The 16,639-nt window shown below is 38.1% G+C and overlaps 1 protein-coding gene across 2 annotated transcripts in view; it reads right to left on the bottom strand.

Moving 5' to 3' along the window:
• ZSWIM8 (zinc finger SWIM-type containing 8) overlaps positions 1-16,639 on the bottom strand; it is a 58,235-nt gene extending 41,596 nt beyond the window's left edge. Inside the window, exon 1 of one of the 2 annotated variants that reach the window (XM_062496615.1) lies at positions 16,012-16,639. In XM_062496615.1, the coding sequence (XP_062352599.1) occupies positions 16,012-16,255 (244 nt within the window). In that variant the 5' untranslated portion in view covers positions 16,256-16,639. The remainder of the gene's footprint in view (positions 1-16,011) is intronic. The other variant, XM_062496616.1, reaches the window with a different exon arrangement.

Genomic DNA, 16,639 nt, shown 5'->3' with positions numbered 1-16,639 from the left:
AATATAGTCCTACAGGACTCAAACTTGGCAAGAAATATCAGAAAACTTCACCTTTGTCTTTAACTCTGTAATACTTGAGGGTGAATGCTGTGAATGTACTCTTAAAACAGTCTCTCAAGGTGAACATTGCAAAATGAAACCTAAGCCTTTTAATTAAAAATGTACTTGTTATTCCAAATAAATTATATCCAAGGCATTTAAGCCATTGCTCATACTTCCTTTCCTTCTTCCATTTTACCATATAATCAACATCTTATAAAAAGCAACTTGTCTGTTAAAAATAGACAAAATCCATCCCTGAACTGAGATTAAGCCACGTGGTATGGACCAGGAGCATTTTGCAAAAGTCTGAAAATAAGACACTTTCTCTTCCTTTAAAGGTATTTCTCATGCAAAGCTCCATCCACAAGGCACATGAATTTTAGCTCCCTATTCAAAGACATGTTAATTAAGAGCAGAACCGATTAAATGGGTCACACACCACCATCAGTCAGTTTTCTATCACACTAACATTTTGCCTCAGTAAGACCCAGCCCTACAAAGTCAACAGAAAGGGAACATCAGAAGTGTTGAACTAAGATCCTTGCAGACCACATAAGCACTGAGGGCCACAAGAAACATTTGTGTCTCCTTGCTGCTGTGTGGCTTTAAAGCACACACTTGTGAGATGAGTACTGAATACTTACTATACAATTTCCCAAATTTCAGGCAACATTATTAAAAAACACAGCCCATCTATAATGCACTAGTACATAATACATAGAGATGAATATTAAGAGCATCCTTGAATAGTCTTGGGATTACAATCTTGGGAGTAAATCAGACTAAGTATAATTAAATTGAGATTCATGGTCCAGTCACAAATAAGACAGCTATATTTTCAAAGAGATAAAGGAAAAGTTCTCCACCTACGTGGAAGAGACTTTTCAGCTACTCTGTGCCTGTAAGACTTGGAACATATGAAGTACTGAACCACAACAACCAAGCTCCAGAAAAAAACAACTAAATACTTAACATAAAAACACAATAACCAATGTGAATTTAAACATACAGAAGAAAAGGTAACATACAAGCACTTAAAACAATTGAATTACTGACCTTTAAACACCCATACCAAAATGGGTCAAAGTTAGGGGAGAGAGGATTTGAAATAAGAGTACAACTAAACTGAACAGCATGAGAAACTGCCATTGTAAAGGCTTAGAGATGAACTGCTGGAGCAGCTTGAAGCTCTATCATACAGCAAAAGACATTAGCTACACATATGCTGAGAGAAGACCATCCAAAGAAGCATGCTAGATAACAAAGAAAAACCTCAGTCAAAATGCCCTCTCTTTTAGGCCAGTATTCAAATTCTTACAATTAGGGATTAATTTCCCTTCAAAAGATCAACAGTCTCTCAGCAGCATATGATCTCTTCAAATCACATAGCTGGTCTCAGTGGTGTTCTAAGCAAATACACATCACAGACTGCTTCAGCTGGAGCTGCTGGGTGTTCTTGCAGCACCCAGCAGACACAAGGACTGAGCAGACACCAAGAACGGGTACCACTTCTTGTCTCAAATACAATGCAAGGGATAAAAGCAACAGGCAAGCCAAGGGGTGAAGACCCTAAAGCTGAAGCAAGACCCTCCTACATCAGAACCTGGCAGCTGAACAGACACAGGGAACTGCATCTGCACCCAGTCACAGTCCAGCTTGACTACACGCAGAATGAAGCATCTGAAAACCAGAAGACACAATGCAATATGCAAGTACTGACTCCCAGCTGTTGTCAATTAGCTGTTTTCAATTCCCCTGCTTCTGATTAATAATTCCATGCCATTTTGTTGAAAGGGGAAAAACCCACAACATTCCTTGTAAGAAAAACCAAGCAAACCACAGTATTGCTAAAAAGTAGTAGTTTTTCTTTTACAAGTTAAGGAAGCTAATGTAAAGATACAGGCTCCTGATGCCCCATCTGTTCGTGCAGTGTCAATCTCAAGAAAATAAGCAACTACTTTACACTGAAATAGGTGCTGTACCAAGCTATAAAAGTTTCAGCTGTTTCTCAGATACTATGCACTCCAAACCAATCCCCTGCAAAACATCCCAGCATTCACGAAGCCAGCTGCAACAACAAATGGAGAACAACAGCCTTTGGTGGAATTCATCTGTGTGAGTTTTCACACACTGTCACAAATCAAGAGGGTTAGACAAGACAAGAACAGAGATCAACTGATGGAGATGGGATGCTACAATGCTACTGCTGATTTACTGTCAATCAAGCTTGCTCAGAACACAGACTAGAGGGAATGTTCTCACCTGAGGGCTCCCTTGGTTTTGGTTTTCTCTTAATGTTTCTGTATTTTTAAAATACTCACTCATGACAAGCAAGCACAACTAAACAAATGATCTAGCAAAAGCAGCAAGAACAGGACACTGTAATGCAACCCTCAAGTATTTCAGGCAATTAGCCACAGGAAAAACTCTAAAAATATGGTTTTATCCAAGAGGCTTTTATGGCAGGATGATATTCTCCTCATGGAAGAATGAAAGTATTCATATACACACACTTTTTTGATAAGACATACTCCTAGAGACAACTACAAAAGTGACCAACAAATCTGCAAAATGCTCCAGAGAACAAAGCAAGATTCACTTTGAAGCACAGGTGCACTAATTTGTTCACCAAAAAAGAAACCAAACCAAAACAAAAAACCCTACAAACAAAACATTATCAGGATTATTTGGTTTTATTTTTCTGTCTATGCAATTCACTCATTAAATATGTACATCAACCTTCTTGCTGCCTGGAAATAGTGCAGAATTCTTAACTAAAAATTGTGGGTCTTTTTAAATTTAGGAACTAATCTGCTTCTCTTATTTGCTTTTATCTTTCTCCTTCTCCATTGCTACTACCCCCATAAGCTTACTAACAGCACTAAAACCCTAATGGGATCAGTGTTTACAAGACGTTCTTATAGCTCTTATTTCCTCAGTGAGAGTTATGCAACTCTATCTGACGACGTAAACATTTTACACCAGTGACATGACATTGAAAATTATGTCAATGAGTTGCAAATGCAGAGATATAAGACCACGTCAAAAGCAAGAAGAATTTGGGGGAGGCCTACATCAGCCCTAAGCCACACAATGTTATTTTTATGTACAAAACAGTGAAAAAAGATGAATAAGCAACATAATTTTTTCAATAGCACTTTACTGGGTAAGACTAATGAGATTCACAGCCACAGACCATTAAAAATACAGATCCCAGATGGGCAGATTACAGTCCAGAGTTGGAAACTTCACACTTAACTGACAAACTGCAGCAACTATTACTACACAAATTCCACGGTAGACATCACAACATTTTAAGAATGGCACTTTTTTTAACCCCATGCAAAAAGGGTTGTTTTATCACAGGAGGGTGTCCAATTCACCCACAAAGTCACTGCCATATGCAGCAAAAGCCATAGTAGAGTCAAATTGCATCTGAATTCAATTTCTGAAAACTGCTTAACACTACACCACAAACAGCTTGAAAGTGTAAGTCAAAATATTTCATGGCTCAAATAATCTTTGGTTGCTGGATTTGGATTCCCCTTCAAAATGGGAGAAGTATATTATCTGACTGATGGCATATACAGGTCTCCTGGCACCATGAATTCTGCCTCCAAGATTAAGATAGTTTACAAAGCTACAATTAGTTCCTTCTGTAAAGAGGGCCTTAATATACATTAAGATATCAGAAAAACAATGCTTGTATTTTATTTGCACACAAGCCCTTGAATTGCAGAACCCAAATGATTGTAGATTTAGAGGGGTGAGTGCGTGGGGTTTTTTTTTTCCAAGTGTCAGTAGTTTTACACCTGTTAATGCTTGCAGTTCCCCTCTGCACACTTCTGACAAACCCACTTCACTATGGTTTTCTACATTCACTCTCTGCATGCATACAGAGTTAAAAATCCCCCACAAATGAAAACCAACTGACTTAACTTTGCTCACATGTGGAGAAATGACATTAACACTCTGCTAACATCAATCAGAGAGAGACTGCATCTCAAAACAGTTTTTGCTAATGAACCTGAGCACCTAACAGAGGAAGAATGCCACACTCAGCACAACTCCTGCTGTTTCAACATTAGACAGAGTTAAAACTATTTTATCTTTAGCTTATTATTTTTAAAGTTACATCTTTAAGAGTTCCAGTGTCTTGCCAACTTCACTGGACTTCATGATTCAAAAAAAATCCTCAGAAAAAAGAAAGCTGGTGAGGCTTTACAGTGGTAAGCAATAATTGACCAGAGAACTAAAACTCAGAAGATGCACGATGTATGTTTAAGGTCCAGGATTTCTAACACACTAAGAATTTAAAGAGGTGCATTGTCTGAGAACTTCTTGCACGCTGAAGGTCAGCTGGCTGAAGAACAGATTTACCTTATTCTCTTACAAAAGCTCTCTTCCTTATGTCCTTAAAGCATCACTACTACAACATTCTTACTGTATTAGAAACCAAATCTCTACAAAGAAGACCACTTTAATAACATCTTCAGAACTACAGTTCAAGGAAAATGTAGAAAGCTATAGAGGGAGGAGAAAAAAATCCATTATTTGATTCCATACTACAAGACAGAAACACAAGGCAAAACTCCTCCATCACTAACTTGAAGTCCTAAGGTCCTACTCACCTATATTCGACCTATGTTCTCTACCTACATTCTGCCACAAGAACATTTTGTTGCAAAGACATACAATGTACCCACAGAAAACATATGCTCTGAGAAAATGTAAGGACTTCTTCAAACACAAATCTAGATCAGAAAGGTTTTTTTTCCATTTAAGCCTATTGCTAATCCTGTGCAATAGCCTTGTACAGATTTTCACAGTTATGTTGATGAAACTGGAATATGCTACTGCCTTTTTTCCAACTCTCATCTACCCTAACATGACTGAGATCCCAAAACTCTGATACCAGTATTAGGCAGGTAATACAGCATTCACAACTTGACAATCTCCTCTGAAAATTCAGACAGGAAAACCTTATTTCAAACCTTTCCATTTCCTTCCCTAAAAAAATTAATTCATTTCATAAAAAGAGCAGCCTGGGCAAACAACCGACAGCTGTTAGAAATCCTAAAATAAACAGCAGATTTTTGTAAAGCAAGATAGACAGTGCTACAAAACACTGCATTCATGCCAGTGTTGGCCAAGGTTTCATGACAAATTGGGCAGCTTGCATTCAAAATAAATCTACAGCTGATGAAGCAGATTCGCTTCAGGCAAGTCATTTCCCCTGCACTGCTGCTCCTTGCTCTCTCACCCCATGCATAAAAAATTCTGCACAACCAGGACTGCACATTCAGAGCACAGACATCAAGCAGCTCCTGCCTCCTGAAAGCAAAACTCAGTATTACCAGTTATTCCCACTCCTGCCCCACACAAGGTATTTAAAAAGCTCAGAATTCAAAACTCTCTCCAGTGGCATATGACCAAAAATGCTACAAAGATCAACATAGACCAAATATTTTTCCTGAATGTAGATGATGGAACACAAAGTCTGACTCCACCACAGCTGAGAATCAATCTCTATCAAGAAGTATTGATATAGTTTCAGACACAAAAGAAAATCATAGAAAACACCATGAAACCTCCACTATTTATTGTGCTGTTCTCTACAGCACCATCTTTAAGTATAACATGCAAAATTAATCTCTAACCAGCTTTCTTCATGTGTCTGAATAAATGCCAGAACCGTATCACTTGGTCTCCAAACAAATGCACTGGCAAACACTGAAGAGCTGCATTTACTGAACATAGCAGCATGACATAAGGCCAGTTTTTGGGGGGGCTGATGGGAAAGTTATTGTCTGAAAAGAATAAAGGATAAGGCATTCTCACCTCTAGAGTAAAAGAAAATAATTAAACAACTGTCAGGAACTAGAATAAGATATCACCTCTTAATACCAACAACTGGAAACCAACAGAGGTTTAAATATCTATTTCATAAACACAAGTAAAAAGAAGTTAGATATGTGAATGCTTTTGAAAGAAATCTTACCTGACTCCTTTCTCTCCCCTTTGGTTTTGCAAAAAATCTCCCCAAATCTAATCTCAGGTCTGTGGCTTTATGTGAGGTTACAGAGCTCAGTTAGCAATGTCTACAATTCCAGGGTCTCCCACTGCAGTCCCCAGCCAGCCAGAACCCCCTGCTGGATACAAGCTTCCAACTGGCCTGCCTTAAACTCTCAGCTCTAAGCAACTACATTTTCTCCCACTCAAGGTAAAGTATTCACCTGATGATTTGTTAATAGCCTACAGCTGGACAAAGTCCCTCTTCTAAGAAGAAATAAACTCCCTCCCATTTGCCTCACATCACCTGTAGGGAGAACAAAATGGCTGAAACAAAACTGAATACAAAAGCATATATGAAGCAAGTAGGCACCTACAGAATGTTTACAGAGGAAGGGTTAGTTACAATCATGTCTGCTATTTTCAGTGCACAGAAATAATACATAAAGCATCCCTGGAAAACTGTGAGGCACTGATTTACTGCAGCCCAATACATGAGTTTGGCTAGGCAAATGAATAATATCTCCCAAGATCTCCCCAACATCACAAGACTGAAGCAAAATCAACCATCTTCTGAAAATGTCCACAGAACACAGTTCCTATTCATTACTAGACAGGCAAAACTGACTCCCTGTCCTTGAGAAAGATAAGCAGCTTAGCTGACCCCATGCACTACTGCTTTAAATGCAAGCAAGCAGTCAATGAAGCTTTGAGACATTTTAGGTCAAACACAACCTTCTCTGCAAGATGTGCATAAAAGGCCTAAATTACAAATATTTTCACCTGGAGCTTCAGTAAACAAATTTACGATCTACATTTCTTTTTCCCTCCCATCTCAGCATACACTGACCTAAATATGAGGTCAGAAGTGGAATTACATGCAATATGCAATGGGAACTGAAAAGAGCTCAGGAGAATTGCTGAATGATGCCCTGTAGACTTCCCAACTGTATTAGCTTCTCAGAAAAATGGTGATTTCATTTGTACACCTATTAATTACATACTACCTGCAGGACTACCATGAACTTTCAATGTCACACCCCTACCAAGTATTTTTACATTAGCAATCATTTCCTAAAAGCATGGAACTTGGGCCATTCAAGCCACCATCAAGCTATTCAATTAGCCTCAAGCATGGATTAACAAGACTTCATGTTGGTGCACTCTCCAAAGGATGAGACAGATGTGTATTTACCACTTAAGTATTCCAGTACAGGGATATTAAAAAGAAAATAAAAATGCTAAAGAATCAGTCTCCAGAATCACAACTGGTGATACACAAAGTCAGGCAAACGGGAGCATATGCAGAGAACAGTAAACCTGAAACAAGCCAGGGACGATTCCTAAGGCCATATTAACACCCAATATTCACAGGTTCAGAAACTCTTCTGTACTTCAACCAACAATTGTGCTTTTGTCACACACATTGGCAAGATGCCACCAAGAATGGCTCTAATGCACACAGGTGTCATTTAATGAATGTCACTAGGAGAGAGTCTAGGTGATATCTTGACTACTCTTATTTTAAGGTCAACTCACTTTTTCTTTCCTTTTGACTGGGGAGACATGCTCAAAGCAGCATCTTTAGAGATCTTGAGTCTAATGAACAGAGAAGCCACAACTAACTTTTTTCCACCAGTTCATCTGCGGGGGCTTAGAGGGTAGGAGCAATACTAATTGCATTTTAAAACACTGGTGTTTTAATGTTCAGGTCTCCATCAATGAATTATTCATGTTTACCAGTATTTCTGGATAGCAAATAATGATGACCATCTGCTTAAATTTTTCCTCTCTCTGAACAGAGGAAGAAGCCAGAATCAGCAACCCAGGTGTTCACCCACTGCTGCAGTAAGTCACCACATAAATGTCTTAACTTGGGAGAAAAAAAAAGTACCCCCGGATGCCTCCCTCTAAAGACTCACTGCTTGCAGATAAATTCTGGGTAATATTTCTTTTATCATGCTACCTATTTATATTTTTGTAAAAAAAGATGGACTTTTTTTATATTGTTTTTGGTCTCTGAGGTCCCTCTTGTTCATTCTGTCAACTATATTCTCCCCTCCAGCATCCAGCTTTTCTCCCACAAAGGGAGAAAAGGAATTCTTCTGAGTGCAGATATTTTCCTTCTTCCTCCCTCCATCTCATCAATTTATCCTTTCCCTTTCTTTTACATGCCAATTTCTATCCCACAAGAAACAGAAGCTTGGAAGCCCTACTATACGTCTCACAGTCACAAGATAAACCTAGAAGACAAAAGGAAGGCAAAAAAGTGACTTGAGACATAGAGAAATAATACTCAGGTTGCTCTACCTGCAGCAGCTGAATGAGGATGTTAAGAGTTTGTTTAAAGACACCACTCCTGCAATCTTTTCAGGTTTCCTCCTTCTGGGTAAAGAGAATGTCTTAGCTTCCAATTCTTTTCTCACACCAGCAGAGATTTAAGCAAATACAAAAAAAAAAAAAATCAACACAAGCTTTTTCCAGCTTAAACATGTTCAGCTTTGCCTAATTGATACTGGTAAATACTGACATCTTCATTTTTCTTAATTATTTTTAATTCCAGAAATCTAGAAACACTAATAATGATACATTGTAGAGGGAGTATTTTATTAAAACCAGGTACTTTTCACTTTTCTGAAAATAGGCAATTCCAGAAGATTTTAATTAATTAATTAATAGGTACATTGCAACCTGACAGAGCTCCTTTGTTTCACTCTTTTCAAAGACAGTACATTTTCAGCTGTATGGAAGCAAATATATATGAACTAAAAATAATCAAAACTGCAAAGTTTCCACAAGTCTTGCCCACAATGTTTAAAGCACGTGGGGAAATGCGGTCAAAGACATCACCTTCAGTCTCTTCTGTTAAAAATGCTGCACAACTACCCACAGCCTTGCCAGAAATAAAGAAGAAACAAAGAAGAAAAAAATGCATCAAAGAACACACAAACTGTGAAAAGAATGAGAATCTACTGGTTGCTAATCTTATACTTAACTTCTCAAAACCACACAGCTTTAGAGCAGGCGATTTAAAAATGTGTCATATAGTATTTTGAAATTAGAATCAGTATTTCAAGTATTTTGTACATTACGCAACACTGCTGTTAAATGTTTTAAAATATCAAATTCTAAATGTAATATTTTAGTTGACACATATGTGCTTTGAATTTTACATTTGGAGAATTTAGAAGATTGTTACAAAACGGGAGGAGGGAAGAAAAAGTGCATTAAAATAAAGTGGAAAAAAATAACTTCTAGCCATGACACTATTTTATATTAGTCTTATAACTGCTTTAGAGTCCTACACTTAAGATAGCTAATGCAAAAGGTTGTTGGACTAGAAGAAGCAATGAAATTTTAAAGACATTATTCAATGTTAAGAACCAAAGAATAAATAGGTTTTGACCCTTTGTGAAGTTTCATATACAAAAACAAACAAACAAAAGCTCCCAAATTAAGTATTGATATTCTAAATAGACAAACATTTACTCCAGAAGTTCATTAAAGTATGCAAACATCTTTTGAAACTGTACATTCCTTTTTTTTCCTCTGGAACAAAGTACTGTATATTACCTAGGATGCAGACTATTTAAGAGGAGATGCTCTTTGTTCCTGGTTTGTAGCTGGCATAAGAGACACTGTTCAAATCACTGAGGTCCATTTCTGTTCCCTCAAAGGTATTGCTGGGGGAGGGAGAGAAGTGGGGTTTTGTGTGTTTGTTTAAAAGACAGCAAAACAGACGTTGACTTCAGAGAGTGGAAAAAAGGGGCCTGGCCACAAGTCAGCATGTGAGCTCTACTCCCAAAACTCATATGCTGAATGATTTTTACTTTGGCTATATTTTATTCCTCCAAACAGACTTTCCTAAGTTTGATCAGTTGATTTCTCATTTCTTCCTTCTTCACTAAAGAAATATAGACTGTACAGAAGGTGCTATTTTTCTGCATGTAGGTTATGCTATGGATTTGTTGCTGTTCCTCGAACTGAACTGGAACGCCAAAATTGTAGATTTGCATATTAAATCACACATAACTGGTGAGTCTTCAGACATACAGATCATTTCACCATACACAACACCAAACCAGAGCAAGAGGAGCACAGAATGTACAAGAGCCCAGCACAGCTCATGAAGCTAGGAGGACACCTCCACCTATTGAACAAGCTTGCTAGGCTTCTTCAAGCTTCTTTGTGAACTCATCAACTCAGGGAAAAAAAAAAAAAAACCTAGCAGGGAGAGGGAGAGAGAAAGAAAGGGAGAGGAAACAAAGGCAGAGCACAATTCAGCGTCTAGGATCAAACCTGAACCCTTATCCTTGCTCCCCCAGAGGTAAACATGCCATGGAAAAGAATAACCCCTGTAGCTTCAGTAAGCCTGAAGCTTTTACAAATAGAGCCTCTGTAATCTCTGTTCATTCAGCAACACAGGGATCTCCACAAGGTCAATGGAAATAGAAAATGAACACAACAAGAAAAATCCATGGAAGCCAGGAAGAAAGATGAGTAGAAAGATGAGACAAAAGAAAATGAAACATTTCCCTACAGAAAGGCAAGACATTAAAATAGGCAAAGAATATGCAAGACTTTTTGGAAGGAGAAAAGAAATTTAACTAAAGGGAAAGGCCAAAAAAACACAGGAGAGATAAAACTGGACTGACAATTTAAAATCTCAGTAGCAAAAAATTATTTCCTGATAGCTTCCTTGTGTGGTTTCTTCAGTACACATTTTTGAAGAGGGACACACACATCCAGTTATTTTCACAGGGAAATGCAAATGAGACAAATGTGTGAGAATCATTCTCAATTTGTCCATCTTCCAAATGACAGATGTATTAATGCATTGTGAAACCACCCTTTTTTAGAGACAGCTTCTGAAATGTGCATCCCAGCTCCAAAACCATGCACTTAATCATGCCCATCAGTCTTGACAAACACTGTCTATGCAGCTCCTCTGCAGGGTCCTCAGCAACAATGAACCAATGTCCACTTTATACCTTGTATTTATTACACGGCAATAAGTTCCTTCCTCAATTTGAAGTTTTGCTTCTTCTCCATAGCAAAATAACATCATCACCAACTATAGTTTAGAGTACAAAAGAAGGTGAAATTCACTTACTAGGGTGAGAAAATATAGAGAAACCTATCTTCTGCTAGCAGCTAAGCCCTTTCACATTACCTTTGCTCTTTGGACAGCTGATCTCTGCTTATTTCATAACCACCTTTATCTTCTCATCAACATCTATATTTTCAGAATATTGTAGAATTAATATTCTAATATTTTAGAATATATTTTTAGAATTCTGTTGCTTCTATACAGAATTATATAGAATTCTTCTATAAAGAAACTCACTAGGGAGCCATTTAACACCTTTGCTCAACAGTTACTGCTTTGGCAGTTTATTAATGAAGTTGGTTTTACTGTAACAGATATATTTGAGCTAGAACACATTTGTCATGTGATGTATTAAATTACAAAACACAACAAACAAGACATATTACACCTGTACCTCCCAGAACTGTGAGTTGACTACATAATCTCCTTCTTAATAGCAGAGGTACAAATAAAGCAGATTAAAAAATCAGTTGTAATATACAGTAATGGACAGTAACAAAACAGCAGCAAACCACAGAGTCTACATTTCAAGCTTCACTAGTCTCAAAGAGTGGACACACTTTGGGATGATACCAGCATTCTCCTCTGATAATACCAAGAGTCTGAAGAGCACACTATGAATTTGAAAGAGACTAAATATTCTTCCTGCTGTTTTTTTGAACTTACTGTTTAAACAAGGGTTAACTTGAATTTCTTAGCTACTGGCAATCCTGAGGAAGAAGCAGTGCTCTCTATGCCATTTACTCTTTTCCTGTATAAATTAATGAAAATCAGACACTGTTATTTTACCAGCACAGACACTGCTCAAACTCTGATCTCCAAACTGATCATATCTTTATCTCAGGCTCTGTATATTCTCTGCCAGTGGTTTGCTCTATACAGCTTGACGTTTGGAGGAACCGTACCCAAAACTTCACGTTGTGGGTGCTCCTAATAGTTTGAAAGAACAAAAACTCTCTGGGGCTGGATCATGAGAATATTTTCTAAGATGGCACTACCTACATCATTTCTTAGTCAAGTCTGAGGGGGTTTGCAATACAGTATACAATAGTTCAAGCTTACAGTAAAGGAAAGGAAAAAAGTCAAGTTTCACACTACTGAATACAGATTCAACACAACCCATCAGCATACTTCTAACCAAATCCACTGTGAATGAATAAATATGAGTAAATATATTGTGAAGGCACTATTTAACAATTCTACAGTATTAATGCCAGCTTCTTAAATGTTTTGTAAACATTTATGCTTCAGGAACTGTGAAACAAAGGACTGAGGGTGGGAAAGAGCTTGGAAGCTTTCAAGAAGAAACAAAGGCACGGTGGGTTTGAAGAGACAATGCATGTACTTGAACACTTATTCTCAAAAATTCTGTCACAAAAATACTTATGTGAAGATAACAGATGATAAAATATTTGCAGAATAACTACATTTAGTTCAATTACCAATGAAAAATACAAATGTTTTAAAAAGCAAGAAAGGCATGAGAGGATCATAATGGCTCCTGGGAAAGAACAGACTGTCCAGAAAAGTGGAGAAAAGGCAGGTGGGTGCATTCATTAGTAGATGGGTAACAAATTTGCAGAATGTAATTTGGTATGTAAGAAAAGGAGCTGGAGTTACAAGCCAACTCTAACAATCAGACAGTTTTGATAACACTGCAAAGACATGGTATTTCAAACATCCATACACCTTAACTTCAGAGCAGAATCCTCTGTCTGTGCAGAGAAAGCCTCTGATCAATGATGTATACAGGTAATGATTGGCCAAATATCAGTTAGAAGCATTACACCACTCAAAATTAAGAACACCTGGGGTAAAGCAAGCAGTCAAGGCAGTTAACCAGAGAACAAGGCACTAGTAAAACAAACATTCAGAATTGTCACAAGACTCCCAGTACTCCCAAAACTGACAGATTTCCTCCAGGATTTCAGTGCAGGTGAATTAGTGGAGATTGAGAGCAGTTTCAAAACCTAAACGCATCCATGAGGTGGACACAATGTACTCCCTCTTCGCATTGGCAATTCTACACTTAAGGAGAAAATTCCTTTCAAGAGTGTAATATAGAAAGATTATAAGAGGACTTTACCTCTTAAATGTGAGAAAAATCAACCAATGACAATTGTTTTTCTGATGTAACTACTCAAGATATCTGATCTTATAAAGAAATCAGTTCCAAGGATTCCAAGGATTACATTAGAGAAATTCAAACATTTCTCCCACATTCCATAATCTTTCTAGCAAACCAATGGGGTGATTCACAAACAAGTGAATAACTCATCTTTCTGGCAACCCTCTGTAGTGAATACTGTGTATATTTGTAACAAGCTACCCCAAGCCTTATTATGAAATTTCCAGTAAGCATGACAGTAATATTAAAGATGCCCTAGAAGAAAATAAAAACTTGCAAAAAATAAGAAAGCCATAACTGGTGTGCATGCAGGTAGTTTGTTTATTTAAGAGTCAGCCAACAGCACTTCCATCAGTCTTAGTGGGATTCTCTTTGAACCAATTAATGAAAAATTAGACACTTACAAGGACAAACTAAAAACAATTGAAAAATCTAGAAATCCTTTCTATTACATAATGTCCCTGACTAATTCCACAGCAAAACAGGCTGAGTCCCAAACTGGAGGAAAAGACTAACAGGATATATAGTTCCTCTTGTTTCCTCTTAGCATTTAACAGAACCTAGTCTCTGACCTCACTTTTTGTTTGCATAGGCAACAGTAAAATGGCAAACTGTGGAAACAAAACCAGCTCACTTTTGAATGATCACGTTTGAAATTACTCACTACAAATGACAACCTCAGGACCCAGCAAGTTCTATGTTTTCTGACTTAAAAACACTGTCAAGAAGAGGTATTAAAAACAACAAAATTGCTACAGAAGTTCTGAAATCCAAGGAGATTCCAGACAATGACAAATCTCACCTCAGACCAGACTTACTGGCAACACAACTGTGTACAGTGAAGTACCTGCAAGTGTTCCACATTGGTAGTATCATATGTGACTTGACAGTGTGAATAAATAATTATTTAGGCTGCAAATCCATATTCACATTCTTCTAAAAATAACTCTGACCAGAGCTTAGGAATTGCCAGCCAGGGCCTTAAAGGAGGCAAGAGTATCCTTTCAAAATGTCCCTCCTGTTAAAATAAGATTACCATACAAAGTAATTAGGTGTCCACAGATAAAACCTGAAATATATGACACAAGTATAAGCAATAAAATCCTTGCCTATGCAAGTCTGCAGAACGCAGAACAGCAACATCTCAATATGGTGTAAATAATTACAATTATCACAGCAATGTAAGCTATTGTGGTTTACATGCCAGAAAAGAGCCTGAAGATTGGAAATATGCACTACCTACTGAAGTGTCTTTTCCTTTCAATGCAACAAGTGGGTGCCAGCAGAGAGAGCAACTGCTGCTTGATTTAATTCGGTCAAGAGAGCTCAAGGAACTAGATCAAGACCCAGAAGAAAGTGCACTCATACACTGAACCAGTGGAGAAAAGTTGGCTAAAAGCATCTAGAAGTCGGAAAAAAAAATTACCTTTGCAAACATCAGTCTGACTTGCAGAGCCATACAAACCGATTCCATATTTCCATACATCTCTGCCAAACTAAAGATGTCTTTATTTCCACACCAACACATTTTTAAAAATCCGGTTCCTTTCCAGCAAGCTAACACGTGCAACAAGACCTAATGCAAAACATGAGATAAAATATATGTATATGCTTTGCCCTATGCACAATGCTTATTTCTGCATCTCAGGACTCACAGCTTTTAAAAAGGCCAACACAGTTCCCTTTCTTTACAGCAGTAGAATTTAAAACTTAATCTGCTCTGGAAAGCCTATGGTTAATGTAAAGTGTACTTTATGCTACTAAGCCAGTGAAAACTGAACATTTGTCCACAGCACAACATGGCCAGATTCCAATCCAATTCAATATAAATTGCATTCTCTGTTCATGTAAAGGCAATATTCAGAAGATAATAAAGTTCTGCAGTTCCAGAGGAGGAGATACCAATGAGGTAGGTGATGGTTACAAATATCACCAATAACAGGAAAAGTACTGACACTGGCCTGGAGATAAAAGGAAAAGTAGAAAGATTTTCTGTAATCTGTTAACTGTGTTTCTGGCTCTGTTTAGTGCAAACATCACCTCAGTTCCAGGGTCATGATACAGTAGAATAACAGAGAAATCAAATTTTGTTAAAAAGAAAAAAAAAAATCAAGCAAAGAGATAACAGCTATATGTTAATTAAAAATAAAATTCAATTGCTAATGTTATCTATTTCGCTGTTATTAAATATAAATTACTATCAGAAGAAAGGAAATAAAACAACTCTTGAAGCAGGCACACTGTTGTTTGCTGACTTCTTTGTGACAGTGTTAAGGCCCTTTTGCTCCACTACTGCAAAAGAAAGAGCTAATTTACTAGAAAAACGAGAAATGCTAAGAATCAGACAAGGAAAATGGACAGCTCTATACAATGATGGCTTACATGGCTTTACATGAGTAGCTTTATAGTAGGAACAAAAACTTCCGTGAAACCTTAGTCTACTTCAATCAAAGCATGTGGGAACTAGCCAAGTCTGCATTTTTTTTTAATAGAAGACAGTTTTCAGGTTTTCAAGAGCAATCCCACAGAATCTACTCCGAAGAGCAGCACCCCAATACTAGGAGTGCACCCAGGTGAAAACTCACCAGAAAGACAGCTCTGTCTGAAGAACCCCGGTGAACATACAGATTAATCTTTGGCCAAAAAATTATCCCGACAATGAATCCCACATAGGAGTTCTCTCTGCTACTCTGACTTTCCTTCTGCAGATCTCACCTACCACCCACCCTTGCCCCACAGCTTCCACGAATCCAAAGAGCATCCCAATGAAACCGGGTGATCTCACCTTTCATTTTGACAGTGGGGGAATTGGGTCCAGCCGATTGTTTCCTCCATCCTCTCCAGTTCTGGCAAAGGCTCTCTGCCTCAGAGATGAAGGAACAAAGAGAGTCTTCTTCAAAGCGATCTGAGTCTTCAAATGAAAACCTCTCCCCGTCCTCCCACTCTGCGAACATGAGTTCCATCACATCCGACAGGCGACGAGAGGGAAAAGAAGAAAGACAGGAACAGTACTGCTCACTTTTAACAGGTGAATGGACGTGAGGGCTCTTGCAGTACTTAAAATCTCGGTTTTGATTTGATCCCCATACTACAGTACCAGGAAAAAACAAAACGCTGTCTGAGATGGGAGAATCAGGGAATAACTAAGGGGCAGCTAGTAAAAATTCCATGGGGGGCGGGGGGGAAGTTCTTTAAAAAGTTAAAAAATGCTTATGTCCACAGAATGTACTTGAGGCGAAGGGGGCTGGTTAGTCCATGAGAGCTGCCTCCAGGCGGGACAGGTGCCTGCCGGGAAGACGGAGGGTCCGAAGGCTCCCGGCGCTGCAGGACGAGGGAAGGGGCCGGCT

This window comes from Cinclus cinclus, chromosome 7, assembly GCF_963662255.1.
Source record: "Cinclus cinclus chromosome 7, bCinCin1.1, whole genome shotgun sequence".
Lineage (NCBI taxonomy): Eukaryota > Metazoa > Chordata > Aves > Passeriformes > Cinclidae > Cinclus > Cinclus cinclus.
Note: the sequence above shows the minus strand (reverse complement) of the source record. Positions and strands in the feature narration are given on the sequence as shown.